Source organism: Salmo salar, unplaced genomic scaffold, assembly GCF_905237065.1.
Source record: "Salmo salar unplaced genomic scaffold, Ssal_v3.1, whole genome shotgun sequence".
Lineage (NCBI taxonomy): Eukaryota > Metazoa > Chordata > Actinopteri > Salmoniformes > Salmonidae > Salmo > Salmo salar.
In genome coordinates this window covers 6,728-28,668 of record NW_025549114.1, presented here as the reverse complement: position 1 = coordinate 28,668, position 21,941 = coordinate 6,728, and the positions used below count along the sequence as shown (strand labels likewise).

Below are 21,941 nucleotides of genomic sequence, written 5' to 3'. Positions count from 1 at the left end.
AACAGACTCTTACCGTGCCCCAAACATCCAACACACTCTTACCCTGCCCCCACCACCCAATAGACTCTTACCCTGCCCCCACCACCCAACAGACTCTTACCCTGCCCCCACCACCCAAAAGACTCTTACCCTGCCCCCCCACCACCCAACAGACTCTTACCCTGCCCCCACCACCCAAAAGACTCTTACCCTGCCCCCCCCCCACCCAACAGACTCTTGCCCTGCCCACCCACCAGCCAACAGACTCTTACCCTGCCCCCCCACCCAACAGACTCTTACCCTGCCCTTGTCCATGTGACTAATAAACTCTAAATGTATTATTGTTATAATAACACTATTAATTGTTATTATTATTGTTATGAATAGAAGCATTATAAATAATGTTTTGTTATTTGTATTACTGCTGTTACCACGACAGCTATCTAGTAATCATTACTATTAATGCTGTTAATAAATGTCAACGCTATAATAAGAAACCCTTTCCTCTACTACTTCCTTATAAATGGACTTCCTGTTTCAACACAGTGGGCGGATTCAACACCTATAGGTTTATTTGTTGATATTTATGTCATGTAAAGTCTTCATACACTTAATACCAGTATTCAGCCTATAAATTAAGATTCTATCTAGTAAAAGTGCAGCTACATTGTTTTAATTTCCTGATTTGCTTTAATTAGGTGATATTTTGCAGTTTAACCAGGAGAGGGCAGTGTGACACAACAACCAGGTTTGGCAGTAGGACTCTAGACCAGTGGTTCACAACCTGTGGTCCCTGGGGGTGGTGCAGCTGGTCCACAATTATTTTTAGATTACAGTATTTTATTATTCAACAATAATAACAGTTAGGAGTATTAATGGTATTATAAGCAATGTTACATTCCTTTTCACAATGCAAATAGTTTATGATAATAATAGACCATTACAGGCCTTATTACATTCACATGTATTGATAGAATTTGACCGGCAATATATTTGATGTGGAAAAATATCAGCGACTCTGTGAATGGTGGTCCTCAAGAGCTTTTGACGGTGACTTGATGGTCTCCAGAATGGAAAAGGTTGGGAACTGCTGAGCTAGTCAGTCACATCTGTGTGGTAACATGATAGGATGGGTAACCAATCATATACAATGATTCTGCAGCCCCAAAACAGACTGATTATAATGTATAGTATATGATGTTACATTGAACTAACAGTAATCAGAGACCTACTAACATACATAGATATACACACACACAATGTATTACATGTATTTGACAGGGATACTGCACATCAATCAACATTTCTATAAATGTGCCAGATTTAGCCAGCTAGCTAGTTTTCAACTGTAGTCCCTGGGCAGGTAGATAAACATAAAAAATACAACATTAAAAAACATTTAGTAAAACATTGTGTATACATGGGGTCTGATTGTCCTTCAGCCACTCTCAAGTCATTGGTAAAGGCGTGACAGGTTACACAGCTCCTTATATGTCCTTCAGACACTCTCAAGTCATTGGTAAAGGAGTGACAGGTTACACAGCTCCTTATATGTCCTTCAGTCACTCTCAAGTCATTGGTAAAGGAGTGACAGGTTACACCGCTCCTTATATGTCCTTCAGCCACTCTCAAGTCATTGGTAAAGGAGTGACAGGTTACACAGCTCCTTATATGTTCTTCAATGGTCAATGTGTTCCAGACGTGAGGCTCTCACTGAGAAAACTGCTGATAGACTGAGGTGGTTGTGTTGATTTTCAGTCTCTCTCATGAACCTCTAACAGGAAAGCTGCTGATAGACTGAGGTGGTTGTGTTGATATTCAGTCTCTCTCATGAAACTCTAACAGGTCAACACTGTACAATATATTCATCAAATACATTTATGTTGAATGTGTGTAGAACTGACTGACCCTCCTGCTAGATAGGGGTCCAGCTAGGTACCTAGTGAGCTTGACCCTCCTGCTAGATAGGGGTCCAGCTAGGTACCTAGTGGAGGACTGACTGACCCTCCTGCTAGATAGGGGTCCAGCTAGGTACCTAGTGGAGGACTGACTGACCCTCCTGCTAGATAGGGTCAGCTAGGTACCTAGTGAGACTATACCCTCTGCTAGAAGATCCACACTTCCAGGAGGCTGCAGAAGGAGAGATGCTGTGTGGTTGGTCCTTCAGTAAGTTTATTGCTATTATAGTGGTCATGTTTGATTGACATTTTCTGTACATTTTTGGGAGCCTGAATTAAAGCAACAGACAGCAAGAACATGTTGAACCATCCTGCCTGTCTATTCTGCCTGGTCTCCCCACACCCAGGGGTTGACTACAACTGTTGATCTGAGGCTGTGACCAAAGACAGGGGTCCAGCTCCCCAAGAAGGTTGATCATCCTGGAACTTGACTCATTTCCTTTTCTCAACACCATGTCGATGATGACTCGTGCCTTCTCTGCCCTCTCAGCTATCACCCTCACTGACTCCATTTCCTCCTGGTTGATGACTGTTTGTTGCAGGAGTCCATCCAGCAGACCATCCAGGACAGGTCCTGATACTCGTTTCACAAACTCTGTCCTTACAGAACGCAGCTGCTGCTCTGGAGAACCAGTCAGACTGCTCTCAGCCGGACCTCCTGCCCACAACACAACACCTGAGAGAGTCAGGTTCCAAAATAACTACATTTGTTCATTCACATTTCAGACATTTAGAAACAGACTTCTTTCAAAGTGACCTACAATAAAAGTCTAAATTGTATTATTGAATCTTTGCACTAAGAACATATTCTATAACAATAACGACCTGCATCAATGAACACATCACACCACTACTGTTTCATTCATATTCAGTTTCACAGAAAAACAGTCTGGAGCATTCAGAACCAGGCTAATCTACATCAAGTCCTGGAGGAGATGTCATTGGGTCATTCAGAACCAGGCTAATCTACATCAAGTCCTGGAGGAGATGTCATTGGGGCATTCAGAACCAGGCTAATCTACATCAAGTCCTGGAGGAGATGTCATTGTTCTTGAAGACAGTCTTTTATAATCAGGACTAGTCCAGGTCCTACAGTAAACCATGTTGACTGGCCCTCAAGTCATTGGTTTGTATCTCTCATGTTTACTTACTAGTTGAATGGGTTTCAGTGATGAATTCAGTAGGTAGGTTTGTAGGGTTGTTCGAAAGTATTCAGACCCCTTGACTTTTTCCACATTTTGTTACGTTACAGCCTTATTCTAAAATTCCTCCACAAAGTGAAAACAGGTTTTTGCAAATGTTTACAAATGTATTAAAGATAAAAAACAGATATCTTATTTACATAAGTATTCAGACCCTTTGCTATGAGACTTGAAATTGAGCTCAGGTGCATCCTGTTTCCATTGATCATCCTTGAGATGTTTCTACAACTTGGAGTCCACCTGTGGTAAATTCAATTGATTGGACATGATTTGGAAAGGCACACAACTGTCTGTCTATATAAGGTCCCAGAGTTGACAGAGCAAAAACCAAGCCATGAGGTCTCAGGAATTGTCCGTAGAGCTCTGAGATAGGATTGTGTCGACGCACAGATCTGGGGAAGGGTACCAAAAAATGTCTGCAGCATTAAAGGTCCCCAAGAACACAGTGGCCTCCATCATTCTTAAATGGAATAAGTTTGGAATCACCAAGACTCTTCCTAGAGCTGGCCGCCCGGCCAAACTGAGCAATCGGGGGAGAAGAGCCTTGGTCAGGGAGGTGACCAAGAACCTGATGGTAACTCTGACAGAGCTCCAGAGTTCCTCTGTGGAGATGGGAGAACCTACCCGAAGGAAAACCATCTCAGCAGAACTCCACCAATAAGGCCTTAATGGTAGAGCGGCCATACGGAAGCCACTCGTCAGTAAACGGCACATGACAGCCTGCTTGGAGTTTGCCAAAAGGCACAAAGAGACTTTCAGATCATGAGAAACAAGATTCTCTGGTCTGATGAAACCAAGATTGAACTCTTTGGCCTGAATGCCAATCGTCTGTTAGAAACCTGGCACCATCCCTACGGTGAAGCATGGTGGTGGCAGCGTCATGCTGTGGGAATGTTTTTCAGCGGCAGGGACTGTGAGACTAGTCAGGATCGAGGGAAAGATGAACGTACAAAGAGATCCTTGATGAAAACCTGCTCCAGAGTGCTCAGGACCTCAGACTGGGGAGAAGGTTCACCTTCCAACAGGACAATGACCTTAGGCACACAGACAAGACAACGCAGGAGTGGCTTCGGGACAAGTCTCCGAATGTCTATGAGAGGCCCAACCAGAGCCCGGACTTGAACCCTATCTAACATCTCTGGAGAGACCTGAAAACAGCTCTGCAGCGACGCTCCCCATCCAACCTGACAGAGCTTGAGAGGATCTGCAGAGAAGAATGGGAGAAACTCCCCAAATACAGGTGTGCCAAGCTTGTAGCGTCATACCCAAGAAGACTTGAGGCTGTAATTTCTGCCAAAGGTGCTTCATCAAAGTACTGAGTAAAGGGTCTGAATACTTATGTAAAATGTTATCGTTTTTTATTTTTAATACATTTGCAAAAATGTCTAAACCTGTTTTTGTTTTGTCATTATGGGGTATTGTGTGTAGATTGATGAGGGAAAAAACAACTGAATCCATTTTAGAACAAGGCTGTAATGTAAGAAAATGTAGAAAAGTCAAGGGGTCTGAATACTTTCCGAATGCACTGTAACTCTCATGTTTACTTACCTGTTGAATGGGTGTCAGTGACGTATTCTGTCACACCCTGATCTGTTTCAGCTGTCTTTGTGATTGTCTCCACCCCCCTCCAGGTGTCGCCCATCTCCCCATTACCCCGTGTACTTATTCCTCTGTTTGTCTGTTGCAAGTTCGTCTTGTTTGTTCGAGTCAACCAGCGGTCTCAGCTCCTGTTTTTCCCCCCAGTCTCTCTTTTCCTGTCCTCCTGGTTTTGACCCTTGCCTATCCTGACTCTGAGACCGCCTGCCTGACCACTCTGCCTGTCCTGACTCTGAGCCCACCTGCCTGACCACTCTGCCTGTCCTGACTCTAGCCCACCTGCCTGACCACTCTGCCTGTCCTGACTCTGAGCCCACCTGCCTGACCACTCTGCCTGTCCTGACTCTGGCCCGCCTGCCTGACCACTCTGCCTGTCCTGACTCTGAGCCCACTGCCTGACCACTCTGCCTGTCCTGACTCTAGCCCGCCTGCCTGACCACTCTGCCTGTCCTGACTCTGAGCCCGCCTGCCTGACCACCCTGTCCCTGACTGCCGATCGGTACCTTTTCCACCCTCTCTGGATTACTGACCTCTGCCTTGACCGGTCTTTGCCTGCCCCTGTTACAATAAACACTGTTAATTGGACAGTCTGCATCTGGGTCTTACCTTGGTTCTGATAGTACTCATCTGAAAGATAAACAACATGAGGTTATATCACTATAAATAGCATCTGGTACAAAAGTACAAAGTGATGATTGACATGTGCTCCTACCTCGTAATACAATTTCTTTCCATACTGTCCTCTCATCATCACTGAATAACTCCATCTCAATGTCAATCCCTGTCATTTTCACAACCGCCCTGAAAAAGCTTGGTGTGGTGTCTCTATGTATGAGATGAATCCTCTGGAGGGAGAGAGAGAGATTTAGAGAGAGAGAGAGAGATCAATGCATAGAAATGTGACTTAAATGTCAGATTAATGTTCTTAGTCTACTAAAACTGTACCTGTGGATTGATGGAGGTAGAACGGGGAATGTTCAGTCTGAAGGAACTATTCAGTTTGAAGGACTGCTCTGGTCTGGAGATGAGAATCCTTGAAGACCCTTGAGACTTTTCCTGTTGTTCCACAGCCTGCGAAACGAGGCATGGAATACACAGCCAGTCACTGTATAGTCTAATTCAAACATTATTCAGAAAACTAGCAACACACTTATCTTCATATAATGAGTGTCAACATAAACTGCACCACTGGTTAGTTAAGGTCATCTCTATAATAATGGTCCCTCACCTGTATTTGGCCGGGGTTACTAGGGAACAGGTATAGGCGTGGAATTAGTGATTCCTTCATCACTGTCAGATAGAGCATCAGCTCACAGTGGACATCTACTTTCCAAGACAGTAATCTCAGTATAACAGAGAAAGCAGAGAATTTGGGATGGAGAATCTTAGCATGGAATCTGGTGACCTCATGCACTTCCTCTAAAGACACTCCATGTTCCTCTACATGAAGAATCTTCATCTCATTCCTCAGGGAAGGGTTGGTCCCTGAACAACACAATAAAAAGGAGACAGAAAGACAAATATTATAGTATTCATCCAACTAAAACACAAAGAATATGCAGTACCAGATCACAGTAAACTCAAACTCCCAGAATAGTTCATTCATTCATTAATTCAGGAAGTGAAAGTCAGTTACATGGAAATGTCTTTCTGAATACTATTTCTATATGGTTTTACCTAAACAGACAAAGTGTGGCAGATGAACTTCCTCCAGTTCACCTAACTCCATCGTGATGTCCAGCAATGGACCACCTTGTGTGTACTGCATGTCTTTCAGAAGTTGACTGTAGGGTTCCCAGTTCCTGAAATGATACTTCAGAATGACATCTCTCTCACACAGCCAGCGGAGCCCAGACACTGTGCACTCATAACTCCCTTTGGGTGTCCTGTGCCTGAGTGCAACAACAAGATATGGTAGAGAGGGTCAATGGTCAAATGGAGAGGTTGGATTAGAAGACTATTCCCAAAGGTAATGGGGAAATACACTAGCAAGTGGAATGAAATGTTAAAAGTAGTTATTTTACCTGAACATTGTCACTCCCTGGACAGTGGAAGTCAAGGGTTCAATCTGAAGCCAGTGTGTGGAGTCCTGAACAAGGACAAGCATGTCAGTAATACATATGGGGCCTGTTTCCTGGACAAAGATTGAGTCTAGTGCAGGACTAAAAAGCATGCTCAATGGAAGTTCCAATAGAAAGTTCTTTACGGTCCAGGACTAGACTTAATCTGTGTCTGGGAAACTGGCCCATTAACCAAACTATCGTATCTAATGTATTTATTCAATGTTACATAGAATGCTGGTGATTTATCAATTAAACTGTCTAATGAACAAAGGTGACAACAGCTAAAATCCTGCATGCCTACAAGCAGAACACAGGACTGTCTATATCCCAGTATGAATGGTTGGTCAGTACACACCTGGCTTTGAGACTGTGTTTATATTACTAAAGCAGAACACAGGACTGTCTATATCCCAGTATGAATGGTTGGTCAGTACACACCTGGCTTTGAGACTGTGTTTATATTACTAAAGCAGAACACAGGACTGTCTATATCCCAGTATGAATGGTTGGTCAGTACACACCTGGCTTTGAGACTGTGTTTATATTACTAAAGCAGAACACAGGACTGTCTATATCCCAGTATGAATGGTTGGTCAGTACACACCTGGCTTTGAGACTGTGTTTATATTACTAAAGCAGAACACAGGACTGTCTATATCCCAGTATGAATGGTTGGTCAGTACACACCTGGCTTTGAGACTGTGTTTATATTACTAAAGCAGAACACAGGACTGTCTATATCCCAGTATGAATGGTTGGTCAGTACACACCTGGCTTTGAGACAGTGTTTATATTACTAAAGCAGAACACAGGACTGTCTATATCCCAGTATGAATGGTTGGTCAGTACACACCTGGCTTTGAGACTGTGTTTATATTACTAAAGCAGAACACAGGACTGTCTATATCCCAGTATGAATGGTTGGTCAGTACACACCTGGCTTTGAGACTGTGTTTATATTACTAAAGCAGAACACAGGACTGTCTATATCCCAGTATGAATGGTTGGTCAGTACACACCTGGCTTTGAGACTGTGCCTGACTCCTGCAGGTATGTAAAAGTAAGAATTGACATTATGACTTACCTCAACATGGTCACAAGTCTTACAGCTCTGAGGAATCCCTGAAGTCAAAAGAAGTTGTTATTTAAAATGGACAATCTCATGTAAAAATGAATGAATAATTATTAAATAGACTTTAAATAAAAATGAATATAAGTGATCAACAGTCTCAGAATGTACACTCATTAGCATACCATAATCTGACATTAGTGTTATATTAATTAATGTTTGTGGAAGCAGGAAACAACATCGTTCTGGTCCATGTTTTGTAGATGTTGGGGTCTGATTTCTGGTAGATCCTAGGATGAGAGCTTAAAGGTAGAGTCAGCTAAATGATGATGTACGAGCAGCACCACAGATATTGTGATGAGCAAGATGCCTGACTTCTCTCTCACACAGTATCTGCCCATGTGCAAGGGTTCTCTTCACTCTTACAGAGTGTTAGTCACGGGACTAAAACAGCAGAGAAATTTAGCCTTGTGCTCCAACACTCTTAGTTGTTGTACAAATTGACCCACTATGCTGTTTACTTTGTGCATCTACGTCATATTGCTGACTCTACCTTTAAGTTTGTTTTGACCAAATAGATCATGATTGTGTTCCTTGACTGGGACTCAACTAGAATGAACGCTTTAAAACTATTTTGATTTAAAAACAATTATCAGTTAACACTCACATTTCTCAGGTCCAGACTTGATCCAACTCTCTCCACCATGGTCTCTGGTGTTCTCAGGTCCAGGCTTGATGCAACTCTCTCCACCATGGTCTCTGGTGTTCTCAGGTCCAGGCTTGATCCAACTCTCTCCACCATGGTCTCTGGTGTTCTCAGGTCCAGGCTTGATCCAACTCTCTCCACCATGGTCTCTGGTGTTGGAGAAGCAAAAAGATAGACTGTGATTAAACTAAATACAACTTATAAAGGCTTGATATAGCATATATACAGTCTGTCTGTAGGTCAAACACATTAAAACACACCACTACTACTAATCGAACTGTCTGTAGGTCCAACAGAATACATTAAAACACACCACTACTACTAATCTAACTGTCTGTAGGTCCAACAGAACACATTAAAACACACCACCACTACTAATCTAACTGTCTGTAGGTCCAACAGAACACATTAAAACACACCACTACCAATCTAACTGTCTGTAGGTCCAACAGAACACATTAAAACACACCACTACTACTAATCTAACTGTCTGTAGGTCCAACAGCACACATTAAAACACACCACTACTACTAATCTAACTGTCTGTAGGTCCAACAGCACACATTAAAACACACCACTACTACTAATGTAACTGTCTGTAGGTCCAACAGAACACATTAAAACACACCACTACTACTAATCTAACTGTCTGTAGGTCCAACAGCACACATTAAAACACACCACTACTACTAATCTAACTGTCTGTAGGTCCAACAGCACACATTAAAACACACCACTACCACTAATCTAACTGTCTGTAGGTCCAACAGAACACATTAAAACACACCACTACTACTAATGTAACTGTCTGTAGGTCCAACAGAACACATTAAAACACACCACTACTACTAATCTAACTGTCTGTAGGTCCAACAGAACACATTAAAACATACCACTACTACTAATCTAACTGTCTGTAGGTCCAACAGAACACATTAAAACACACCACAACTACTAATGTAACTGTCTGTAGGTCCAACAGAACACATTAAAACACACCACAACTACTAATCTAACTGTCTGTAGGTCCAACAGAACACATTACAACACACCACTACTACTAATCTAACTGTCTGTAGGTCCAACAGAACACATTAAAACACAGCACCACTACTAATGTAACTGTCTGTAGGTCCAACAGAACACATTACAACACACCACTACTACTAATCTAACTGTCTGTAGGTCCAACAGAACACATTAAAACACAGCACCACTACTAATGTAACTGTCTGTAGGTCCAACAGAACACATTAAAACACACCACTACTACTAATCTAACTGTCTGTAGGTCCAACAGAACACATTAAAACACACCACTACTAATGTAATTATAGAAATGATTCCAGAGGAAAACAAATGATGAAACATTGCTATGACTCACCTCTGAATGTGTTGGTCATCTATCTGACACAGGGTCACTGAGGTCATTGAGGAGGAGGGGGAAAACCAAAATCCAGGATAGAGGGGTTCAGTGAATGTGGTGTGTTCTGTGTGAAGGTGTGTCTGTGTACCAGAGGAGGACACACTATAGAAGGACAAAATACCACCTGGCCAGTCCAGATACACTCCAACTCTGTCAGAATGAGGACGAGCGATGAATCTCGTACGGACTCCAGCATGGTAAAAGTGATAACCTTTATCATAGCAGAATAAACACCAGGACTTCCTATTGAATCCAATCCAACATTCACTCTCCTGTCCCTTCCTCTTTATTCCTCTGTACACCACACCAATGAAAGCCACGTCACCATCCCTGTCACCATCCCTCTCCACCTCCCAGTAATAACGACATCCAGATAAGCCTTCTCTGCAGAGAACTTGGTGACAACTGTCAAATCTGTCTGGATGGTCTTCATAATGCTGCTTCTCTTCCACCAATGTCACCTTCCTGTTCCCCTCAGACAGTATCAGGTTTGGGTTTACTGTATTTGGGTCCAGGGTGAGATGACAGGCATCTGTAGACAAAAGGAGAGTTTAATCAAACCACATCTTCATATAAAATGTTGTTTTGTAGTTACAGAACAAGTATTGATTAGTTACTATGTTACTATAGTTCTGAATATGCAGTTAATTAGGATTGAAGAGACTTACATTTCCTCAGCCCTGATTTCAGCCTGCACTCTCCACCATGATCAACACTGTAGGAGAAACAGGTTATTGACTGACAAAGACCTAATAAAGCAGTCAACATTTAAACCATATTGTTGTGTTCTGGTGCACTATCCAAGTTCATCACTAGAGAGATACAGGTATTCTATCCTACCTACTGCATACAGAACAGAGTACAATTCATTACTAGAGACATACAGGTATTCTATCCTACCTACTGCATACAGAACGGAGTACAATTCATTACTAGATACATACAGGTATTCTATCCTACCTACTGCATACAGAACAGAGTACAATTCATTACTAGATACATACAGGTATTCTATCCTACCTACTACATACAGAACAGAGTACAATTCATTACTAGAGACATACAGGTATTATATCCTACCTACTGCATACAGAACAGAGTACAATTCATTACTAGAGACATACAGGTATTCTATCCTACCTACTGCATACAGAACAGAGTACAATTCATTACTAGAGACATACAGGTATTCTATCCTACCTACTGCATACAGAACAGAGTACAATTCCAACAGGATATCAGAGATGCAGAAGAAGAGTATTCATGTGGTGATGATGTATGCTGTGTTGGAGTGCTCAGCCTGCTGAGTAAACTTCCTCTTAATTCTACCATCATGTCCTCCTTTTACTGACCCTACATCACTACATATGACACAACCACTGCTCACACTATTAGGACATCTATTCTGACTTACTTCAGCTTCATCAGTTTATATGTGGGATCCACCAGAGCAGCTGAAAGCAGTCCTCCTGCAGAGTCTCCTGGGTGATTGTAGCTCAGGTCAAGCTCTTTCAGGTGGGAGGGGTTGGACCTCAGAGCTGAAGACAGAGCAGCACAGCCCTCCTCTGTGACCAGACAGCCAGACAGCCTACAGAGAGACACACAACAGCTGTCTAGGTTGGTGTACTGGTGTCAATCATTTTGTAGGACACCCATACACCCATTTTATTTTATTTTTTTTTATATTTTTTGTTATTTTTTTTTTTATTATTTTTTTTAATTTTTTTTTATTTTTTTTTTTTATTCTACTGCATCATTGATTGTATGTTGTTTTACTCCATGTGTAACTCTGTGTTTTTGTATGTTGTCGAACTGCTTTGCTTTATCTTGGCCAGGTCGCAATTGTAAATGAGAACTTGTTCTCAACTTGCCTACCTGGTTAAATAAAGGTGAAATAAAATAAATAAAATAAATACATTAGTCCATGACACAAACATTGTGATGAAACATTAGATTTTCACAGTACTTGTTTTACTAAGCTCAGTACCGACCTGACTGAAACAGCTGTACTTACCCCAGTGTGTGTAGTTTACAGTCTGGATCCTCCAGTCCAGCAGACAGCAGTGTAACTCAGCTCAGTACTGACCTGACTGAAACAGCTGTACTTACCCCAGTGTGTGTAGTTTACAGTCTGGATCCTCCAGTCCAGCAGACAGCAGTGTAACTCAGCTCAGTACAGACCTGACTGAAACAGCTGTACTTACCCCAGTGTGTGTAGTTTACAGTCTGGATCCTCCAGTCCAGCAGACAGCAGTGTAACTCAGGTCAGTACAGACCTGACTGAAACAGCTGTACTTACCCCAGTGTGTGTAGTTTACAGTCTGGATCCTCCAGTCCAGCAGACAGCAGTGTAACTCAGCTCAGTACGGACCTGACTGAAACAGTTGTACTTACCCCAGTGTGTGTAGTCTACAGTCTGGATCCTCCAGTCCAGCAGACAGCTGTGTAACTCAGCTCAGTACAGACCTGACTGAAACAGCTGTACTTACCCCAGTGTGTGTAGTTTACAGTCTGGATCCTCCAGTCCAGCAGACAGCAGTGTAACTCAGCTCAGTACTGACCTGACTGAAACAGCTGTACTTACCCCAGTATGTGTAGTTTACAGTCTGGATCCTCCAGTCCAGCAGACAGCAGTGTAACTCCTGAGTCCTGCAGGTCATTGTCTCTCAGCTCCAGTTGTTTCAGTTGTGAGTTGGGTGAACTCAGGACTGAGGCCAGATCTGAACAGCAACCCTCTGTCAGACCACACTGAACTAGACTAGAGGGCAGAAGAGCACATGATTAACACATGTTTAAAACATCCACATAATAACTCATACTGAAGATGTTTAACTCACACTAGTGTCAGTATGTTGCAGAGTGGACTGGTTAGTCCAACACAGAGCAGCTCCACTCCTCTGTCTTCCAGGTCATTGTTGCTGAGGTCCAGTTCTCTCAGGGGGGAGTTTGGTGTCTGCAGAGCTGAGGCCAGAGTCTCACAGGATTCATATGTGAGTTTACAGCGATCCAGTCTGGAGAGAGGAGATATGTCGATACACTGTTAAATATGCAAAACATTAAGAATAATGAGATGCATTAGGACAATAACAGAAGGACACATTATTAACCAATGTTAACTTTTTACAACCATTTTCATATTTTCATATATTTTTAGTATACGTTTTTACAAGATGAGTGACGAGAAGTGAATCATCCAGCTCATTGGGTCTCTCTCTACACCCCCCATATGCCATGTCATGAAATATGCAGACAGACTGATTAAAAGTATGTTTACATTGTAATACTTCTGACAGACAACTTCTAACTCCGCCCATAACTTTTGGAATTATAGCATTCCCAGAAAGCATGAATTATTGACTCATTGTTAGTTTTACACTTAAGACATGACTGTCGTTGTGCTGTACAATTTGTTAATTTTGTCTCGTGTAATAAACTCTATACATTAGTTTATACTGGATTAATCATATATTTTTGCTAACTTTAATTTCATTAGTTATGTTCCAACATTCCCTCCATCTTGTGACCAATATCAATTCTTTTTAAGTCTTGGTTCCTATAGTTTATATTTTTTACTAAAAACACAAACTAAGTCACTCAATATATTTAACCTTAGTTTGATATATTTATCACATTTGATGAATGTTTCTGCATATTTACCAAGATGTTAAAATAATGTTAACATAATAACTACAAATATATAAACACTATAAAGACAGTGGATACTGAAGATAGTTAACTCACACTAGTGTCTGTATGTTGCGGAGTGGACTGGTTAGTCCAACACAGAGCAGCTTCACTCCTCTGTCTTCCAGGTCATTGTAGCTGAGGTCCAGTTCTCTCAGGGGGGAGTTTGGTGTCTGCAGAGCTGAGGCCAGAGTCTCACAGGATTCATATGTGAGTTTACAGTGATCCAGTCTGGAGAGAGGAGATATGTCGATACACTGTTAAATATGCAAAGCTTTAAGAATAACGAGATGCATTAAGACAATAACAGAAGGACATGACTAGACTATGTTAAAAACATACTAACTCACTCAAGATATTTAACCTTAGTTTCATATATTTATCACATTTCATGTATGTTTCTGCATATTTACCAAGATGTTCAAATAATGTTAAAAACATTATAACACATAATTACTATAAATATATAAACACTATAAAGACAGTGGATACTCACACTAGTGTCTGTATGTTGCAGAGTGGACTGGTTAGTCCAACACAGAGCAGCTCCACTCCTCTGTCTTCCAGGTCATTGTAGCTGAGGTCTAGTTCTCTCAGGGGGGAGTTTGGTGTCTGCAGAGCTGAGGCCAGAGTCTCACAGGATTCATATGTGAGTTTACAGCCATCCAGTCTGGAGAGAGGAGATAATCTGTTAGATATACAAATCCTTCATTATAATGATACTGTATACATCAACTCAATAACAGACCTTACAGTGCTCTCTTGCAGGTTTTCACTACCGGCAGCAACCTCTGATAACCTTCCTCTGATGTGTTGTATGTCTTCAGGTCAATCTCCTCCAGCACCTCCTCTGACATCAGTAACAGGTAGGCCAGGGCTGAACATTGGTCAGGTTTTAGCTCTGTTTCTGAAAGAGTTCCTGATCGCAGGGAGGTCTGCATGTCTTCAACTAGAGAGTTGGCACCAAGTTCATTCAGACAGTGGAACAAGTTGATGATCCTTTCTGGTGAGGATTCGTACTTGATCTTGTATGAAAGGTACCTGACTGTTCTCTCAACTGTTTCCTCAATGGTCTGTGTTGTACTTCTTGTCTGTGTCAGAAGGCCTCGTAACAGTTTCTGATTGGACTCCAGTGAGAGACCCAGAAGGAAGCGGAGGAACAGGTCCAGGTGTCCATTCTTACTTTTCCATGCCTGGTCCACTGCTCTCTTGTGTAAGTAAGACAACTGGATTGACTCCTCTTCATCGTCATCATCATCATCCTTCTCGTCTTCATCATGATAATCTTCATCAGCATCGTAATCATCATCATCATCATCATCACTAGTGACTGCTTTTCTGATTGACTCCTCATCATCATCACTAGTGACTGCTTTGTGGGGGAAAACATTTTCCGTCTTGCCCAGACATGATTCTAAAGCATGCACTGCTGCTAGAAACTCCTGAATGCTCAGATGCACAAAGCTGTAGACCTTCTCTTGGTACAGCCCAGATTCTTCTTTAAAGATCTCTGTACACAATGCTGAGTACACTGATGCCTCTGTGACATCAAGGCCACACTTTCTCAGGTCGTCCTCATAGAAGATCAGGTTGCCCTTCTGCAGCTGTTGGAAAGCCAGCTTTGCCAGTTTCAGGATCATCTCTTTGTCTGACTGAGACAGTTCCTTTGGGTTTGTCTCTGTTGCTTTGTTGTACTTCTTGTTCTTCACAATGGTTTGGATGAGCATGAAGTGTGAATACATCTGGGTCAGAGTTTTGGGGACTTCATCCTTCTCTGCCTCTTTTAGTATCATCTCAAGGACAGTGGCTGATATCCAACAGAAGACTGGCATGTGGCACATGATGTGGAGGCTCCTTGATGTCTTCATGTGTTTGATGATTTCATTGGCCAGATTCTGATCTGGGATTTTCTTCCTGAAGTACTTGTCCTTCTGTGGATCATTGAACCCTCGTACCTCTGTCACCTGGTCAATACACTCAGCAGGGATCTGATTGGCTGCTGCAGGCCGTGAGGTTATCCAGACGAGAGCAGAGGGAAGCAGATTCCCCTCGATGAGGTTTGTCAGCAGCACGTCCACTGAGGTTGGCTTCATGACATCACAGCACTTCTCATTGTTTTTGAATTCTAGAGGAAGTCGACACTCATCCAGACCATCAAAAATGAAAACAGTTTTGGTTTCACCATCTTCAATGCTGTCAATTTCTTTCAGCTCTGGGAAGTAGTGGGAAAGAAGTTGCATCAGACTGTATTGGTCCTTTTTCAGGTTCAGATCACGGAAAGGAAGAGGAAACATGAAATGAACGTCCTGATTTGCTTTTCCCTCTGCCCAGTCAAGGATGACCTTCTGCACAGAGACTGTTTTTCCAATGCCAGCGATTCCTTTTGTCAGCACAGTTCTGCTAGGTTTGTCTTGTCGAGGTAAAGGCTTGAAGATGTCGTTGCATTTGATTGGTGTCTCTTGTGTGGTTTGTTTCTTGGATGCCATCTCTATCTGTCTAACCTCATGTTCATTATTGAGCCCTCCACTTCCACCCTCTGTGATGTAGAGCTCTGTGTAGATGTCCTTTAACAGACTTTGGTTTCCATGGTGTCCAATTCCTTCAGATATGTGTTGATACTTGTGTTTCAGTTTAGCCTTAATGTCTTGTTGGACTGTCAGCAGAGTTTGACCTGTAGGAAAACAATGAGAGTTGGGACTCATAAGTTTGTGTGTGTGTGTTTTATAAGGGTCTTTGTACCGTTCTTTGTAATATTGTATGAAATACAGTCTCACTTCTTCTGTCCAGAAGGTTGTGTGGGATCTTTAATGGATCCTCACTGTCCAAACTCTCCACTTCATTATTGTCATCTGGTAATGGTTCCTGGCTGAAAGCAGGTGGCTGATCACTCGTCATTGATAGCAGGCTGGTTGTAGGGGACTCTGCTCTGGGCTTCTGGACACTGAACAAAACAGGGAGACAGATCACCTCATCAATACCTCATCAATACCTCATCTACTTCCTTTTAACAACTGTATAGTGGAACTTCTAGAAGTCGTGATGTTTCTTTATAAAGCTACAGTCTGCAATTGGTAAATCCATTTCTGGCATTTTAAGTGAATGATATAGACCTACATTTTATGTAATTTGGGAACACTTTTCTCTTTAGTTTTATATCTTTAAGAGAACTGTATATTTTACATGTCATCTCTTACCTCTTAGAACTGGTGTCTTGAGTCATTTTGGAGGCAGTGGTCTCCTCCTCTCTCTCCCCAGAAAGACTCGTTTTAGAGGCAGTGGTCTCCTCCTCTCTCTCCCCAGAGAGACTCGTTTTAGAGGCAGTGGTCCCCTCCTCTCTCTCCCCAGAGAGACTCGTTTTAGAGGCAGTGGTCTCCTCCTCTCTCTCCTCAGAGAGACTCATTTTAGATGTAAGTCACAGCTCACTCAGCTACAATAAGAAATAACAGAACAGTCAATATTTCTGAACATTGTTGAAGAACCATTAACAACACATTTCCTGTCTGAGGTCAAAGAGTTAAATCAGACTTCATATTGTATTCAAACATACACAGTCCAATATGTTATTCATTTGATTTGACTTGGATCCCCATTTGCTGACATTTGTCAAAATCTGTTATCCCCAACTCAACCACTAGATGGAGCTGTAGGCCTACAGCTCTACTCCATCTAGCCACAACCGTAGAAACATAAACAAACCATCTATGGAGACAAATCATCAGTATCATAACACCGGAATGCAACATCCATCCACTTATATCAGTACATCTGTAACAGTCTAAACATTACAAACCTTCTATTAGATCAAATAAGCCTCACGTAACTCCACACTCTCATAGAACTTGTTCTCAACTGGCCTACCTGGTTAAATAAAGGTGAAATAAAATAAAAGACAGATTTTGGGCAGAGTAAATCCTCTCACTTCGCCTCTTCCTCTCTGTCCCAACTGACCTCAGAAACTTCTACAGACATGTATCAGAGAGGAAGAGGCGAAGCGAGAGGTTTTACTCAGCGCAAACTCTGTCCACGAAAATAAGCCCACGATGTGAGGAGTTTTTGTATGGAGGTCAGTGAGAGTTTGTCGAATTTGGTCAACAAAAAATGGAATTACTAAATTGCTACGTGAGGCTTATTTGATCTAATAGAAGTTCCGTAATGGTTAGGTTGTTACGAGGGAAAATACTTTATATTGGAGTTGTGCCTGTTGTCATAGAGATGGAGGATTCATCATGGATATAATCTGTTTTAGAACGGACATTGTGCTTGAGGCCTTCCACCATTTTAAAATAGTCAACTGAGTGGGAATTCCTATGAGTTGGGAGCAATCAGCCAATGAATAAGAAAATGTACTACTTTAAAATGGAGATATCGTCAATGGCTCTGCCTATGCTGTCACAGAGGCTATAATGGCTCAGATATAAAAATCAGTCCCTTCATCTCTATGGCCTGTTGTTCACACGCATATCTGCCCTCTCATTGGCTAGATGGTCCCACCAGATCTCACCTCCTCCCGCCTGCCTTCCATCTTTGAGGACATGCATTTCCATTGTTAGAGCGGTCACTTGAGTATCTTCTCAATATAATAGACAATCTTTGCTTGCATGCAGGAACATTGGTACATTGTGGGAGGCAACCTGTCTGTCTAGGGAGACTAGTGATGAACAAGTTAGGCCTATTTGAAACATCACCATCTCCTGGCAGCATTTACCAGACAATGTATAGAAGGAAAAAAAATCCTGAACATAATTTATGATGGTTTTTATTTAATTTTTGTTTTGGAATCAATGATTATAGTTTTAGTTTTTCAAACGATTTTCTTAATTATTTTAGTTTCAGATTTGGTAACATAATTACTAGTTTTAATCATTTAATAATGAATGAATACAAATGAATATCAGTTTATCCTGCACATGTTGCCATGGGGCCATGTTGCCATGTAGAAATTTCATAACTCATTTCCTGCAATTCAAAGAAAACATTTTCAGTTTTACAGCTAATTCTACACATGTTGCCATAGAGTGGAGGCAAATGTTAACAGTTTTTAATGTGATAACTGATGATCAATGGTCCCACCCCGGTAGGTAATTCAACCATGCTGACTACAAGTTTAGCAGCTAGACTAATTTACCAATGTAAAAACATGTAGCTAACATGGGCTAATAGACTGACTGCTGATACACAACCACATTTACACACTGAACCATGTGTTTTCTATTATTCTAACGGTCAACAGTAAGTTGAGACCCAGACTGAGTTCCAAAACAATGTTTTATTACTGGTCCCGGGCCGCCAGTTGTCCATCCCTGGTTTAGTGAATAGACCCATGCACTGCTTGAGTTCACTTGAGGTGCGATCACTTTATCTCGCCCGGCGCACCGGGTTTGTATTCTGAGAAAAGTAGCGCTGATGATTCAACCCGGGGTTCACAATGCGCGTAGATGAGCCGGTGACGTTATATCGAGCGCACCTGCAGTTCACGAAACGGACAACCGCCTTCCTGATCTGTCACCAGAAAGCTTTAAACTTAACATGTGATTTAGCCCTACATTTAAATAGTTTATATGCACATTGTTGAACGTCACATTTACTTGACGAGACAGACTATTTTATTTAATAACAGCTATACATAATTCCGATGCACGTCTTCTTTCAGGAAGTGAAAGTGAGTCAGTTTCCACAGATAATAATCACCTTAATGTGCTGTCAATCACCTATAACAATAATACCCTATCTCATAGCCCTGTAGCCTATAACAATAATACCATACCTCATAGCCCTGTAGCCTATAACAATAATACCATACCTCATAGCCCTGTAGCCTATATCACATCACATCTTATTGATTAGGCTGATCACTATGAATCAACAACAATGTAAATAAACCTAAAATAATAATTATTGAAAGTTTAAATCAATATTGTATTAACTAAAATCATCTCTCTCTTTATGATAACCTAACTTCTCAAAAATCCTTTTCTACATGACATTGTAAAAGAACGCTACAAACCTCTGAAACATGTTTCTCCGACGATAACGTCCGTTACTTCCTCTACTTCCTTATACTAGTATTTCCTGTTTCAACTAGTGATGGTCGTTCGGTAACGAAAGGTTGTTTTTGAACGGATCGTTTTGGTGAACGTCGGTAACCGAATTGCATCGGTGAACGAGCCGTTCATTTATCTCCCTGGTTTACATACAGCTACGAGGTGCTTTTTGAGCTCAAAACAACGATTACCTGCAGATAAGTGACACAATAATTCTCTAAAGAGGGTGAATCCTGACTGCAGAAACAATAAATAGTGGGGAGAGCGCTTCATTCTGGTCAAGGCTTTGTAGTGCGTAAAAAACAACAGGTGATCTAATCATTTAAATACTAGTTATCCACAAAAAGAAAAACAACTTTTTGGGACAAAACTTTTGTATTTTCCTAATGTTATGAATTTTAGTGACGATGCCAATTCTTGTTCCTGAATGTATTTCGTTATTTGGTCCTCAGAACTTGAACTCGAGATTTACCATTTGGAGAAAGCAGCGTTTCCCGCAACCATATGATTGGTCGGTAAGATTACGCGTCATCACACTCCCTCATCTGATTGGTCGGGTAGGCGGACCTTCTGACTTCGTGGCTGTTCATCTCCGCGGCTGCATCTTCATATGTAAATTAATTAAATATGGTTTATTGTTTATTTCTTTATTTAATTGAATTGAATCAGGGGAGCTCAATTGAGACCAGTGTCTCATTTATAATGGTGTCTTGAGGACAACAATTCCATCATTACAACAACAAAAGATAAGAATAAACTACAAGACAGCTATAAATACATTCAGCACTGCTTGAGTTCACATGAGGTGCGATCAGTTTATCTCGCCCGTTGTACCGGGGCTTGTATTCAGAAGAAAGGTGTGTCGACAGCGATTGAACCAGTGGGTAACATTATGCAACGGTGCGCCGTCCAACTTATATCGAGCGCACAGCAGTGAGCAAAACGGACGACCACTTTCCTGATCCGTGTCGCCAGAAAGCATTTTCATCTTTGATTTAGCCCTACATTTAAATAGTTTCTATGTACCATTGTTGCTCGTCACTTTACTTGACTGACTTGACGAAACAGAGCGTTTTCTTTAGTGACAGCTTTACATAATTCCGATTCATGTCTTCTAACGTAGTTTCATCATGCGGATAATAATCACGATAATGCGCTGTCAGTCGCCTTTACCAATAATACCCTCATAGCCCTGTAGCCTATAACATCACATTGGATCATATTGATTAGGCTAATTAATACGAATCAACACCAATGTAAATAAGACTAAACTTATCATTTTGTAAAGTTGAAATCAGTATTGTATTAACTTAACAATTCTTCAGGTGTGTTTCCCTTAAATCATCTGTCTCTATATGAAAGCCTAACTTCTCCACAACACTTTTCTACATTAAATTATAAAAGAACGTAACAAACCTCAAATGTTTCAGTCTTCTACCTGTAAGGTCCATTTCTTCCTCTAGGTCCTTAAACATGGACTACCTGTGTTGGGACATGAGGTGGAGGGAGGAGAGAGGGAGAGGTGGAGGGGAGGAGAGGGAGGAGAGAGGGAGGGGAAGAGAGGGAGGAGAGAGAGAGGGGGAGGGGAGGAGAGGGAGAGAGAGAGGGGAGGGGAGGAGAGGGGGAAGGAGGGAGAGAGGGGGAGGAGGAGAGAGGGGGAGGGAGAAGACATGGAGAGGTGGAGGGAGGAGAGAGGAAGGTAGAGAGGTATCAGTGATATACTGTAAAAGTAGTGCACTATATAGGGAAAAGGGTGTCATTTGAGGGTACGTACTCTATACACTGTGTGGTAACATAGGACCTTATAGATTATTGACAAAGGATCTGTCTCTCTCACTAACTCACACACACCTCACCTTAACAGACTGACTACACTACATTTACAGCACCTCACCTTAACAGACTGACTACACTACATTTATAGTAAAGATATGCTGTGGTATATATTTAGAATATATTACAGTAAAGATATGCTGTGGTATATATTTAGAATATATTACAGTAAAGATATGATGAATAAAGCTGTAATGTAACAAGTCAAGGGGTCTGAATACTTTCTGAAGGGGCTTTCCTTATAGAGGTTCTTGAGAGAGACTGAATATCAACACAACCACCTCAGTCTATCAGCAGCTTTCCTTATAGAGGTTCTTGAGAGAGACTGAATATCAACACAACCACCTCAGTCTATCAGCAGCTTTCCTGTTAGAGGTTCATGAG

The 21,941-nt window shown here is 41.7% G+C and overlaps 1 protein-coding gene across 1 annotated transcript; it reads right to left on the bottom strand.

Annotated features, from left to right (window-relative positions):
- Positions 1 to 2,090: 2,090 nt before the first annotated feature.
- LOC106598751 (uncharacterized) lies at positions 2,091 to 21,262 on the bottom strand. The gene is made up of 18 exons (XM_045713012.1): positions 21,141 to 21,262; positions 16,878 to 17,110; positions 16,458 to 16,624; positions 14,437 to 16,354; positions 14,180 to 14,353; positions 12,837 to 13,010; positions 11,414 to 11,587; positions 10,668 to 10,714; positions 9,958 to 10,531; positions 8,535 to 8,722; positions 7,883 to 7,920; positions 6,760 to 6,824; positions 6,413 to 6,627; positions 5,964 to 6,220; positions 5,681 to 5,806; positions 5,448 to 5,580; positions 5,342 to 5,362; positions 2,091 to 2,613 (listed from the first exon to the last, which is right to left on the bottom strand). The coding sequence occupies exons 2-18, from the start codon at positions 17,081 to 17,083 to the stop codon at positions 2,213 to 2,215; spliced, it is 4,878 nt and encodes a 1,625-aa protein (XP_045568968.1). The 5' UTR covers positions 17,084 to 17,110; positions 21,141 to 21,262; the 3' UTR covers positions 2,091 to 2,212.
- Positions 21,263 to 21,941: the final 679 nt, after the last annotated feature.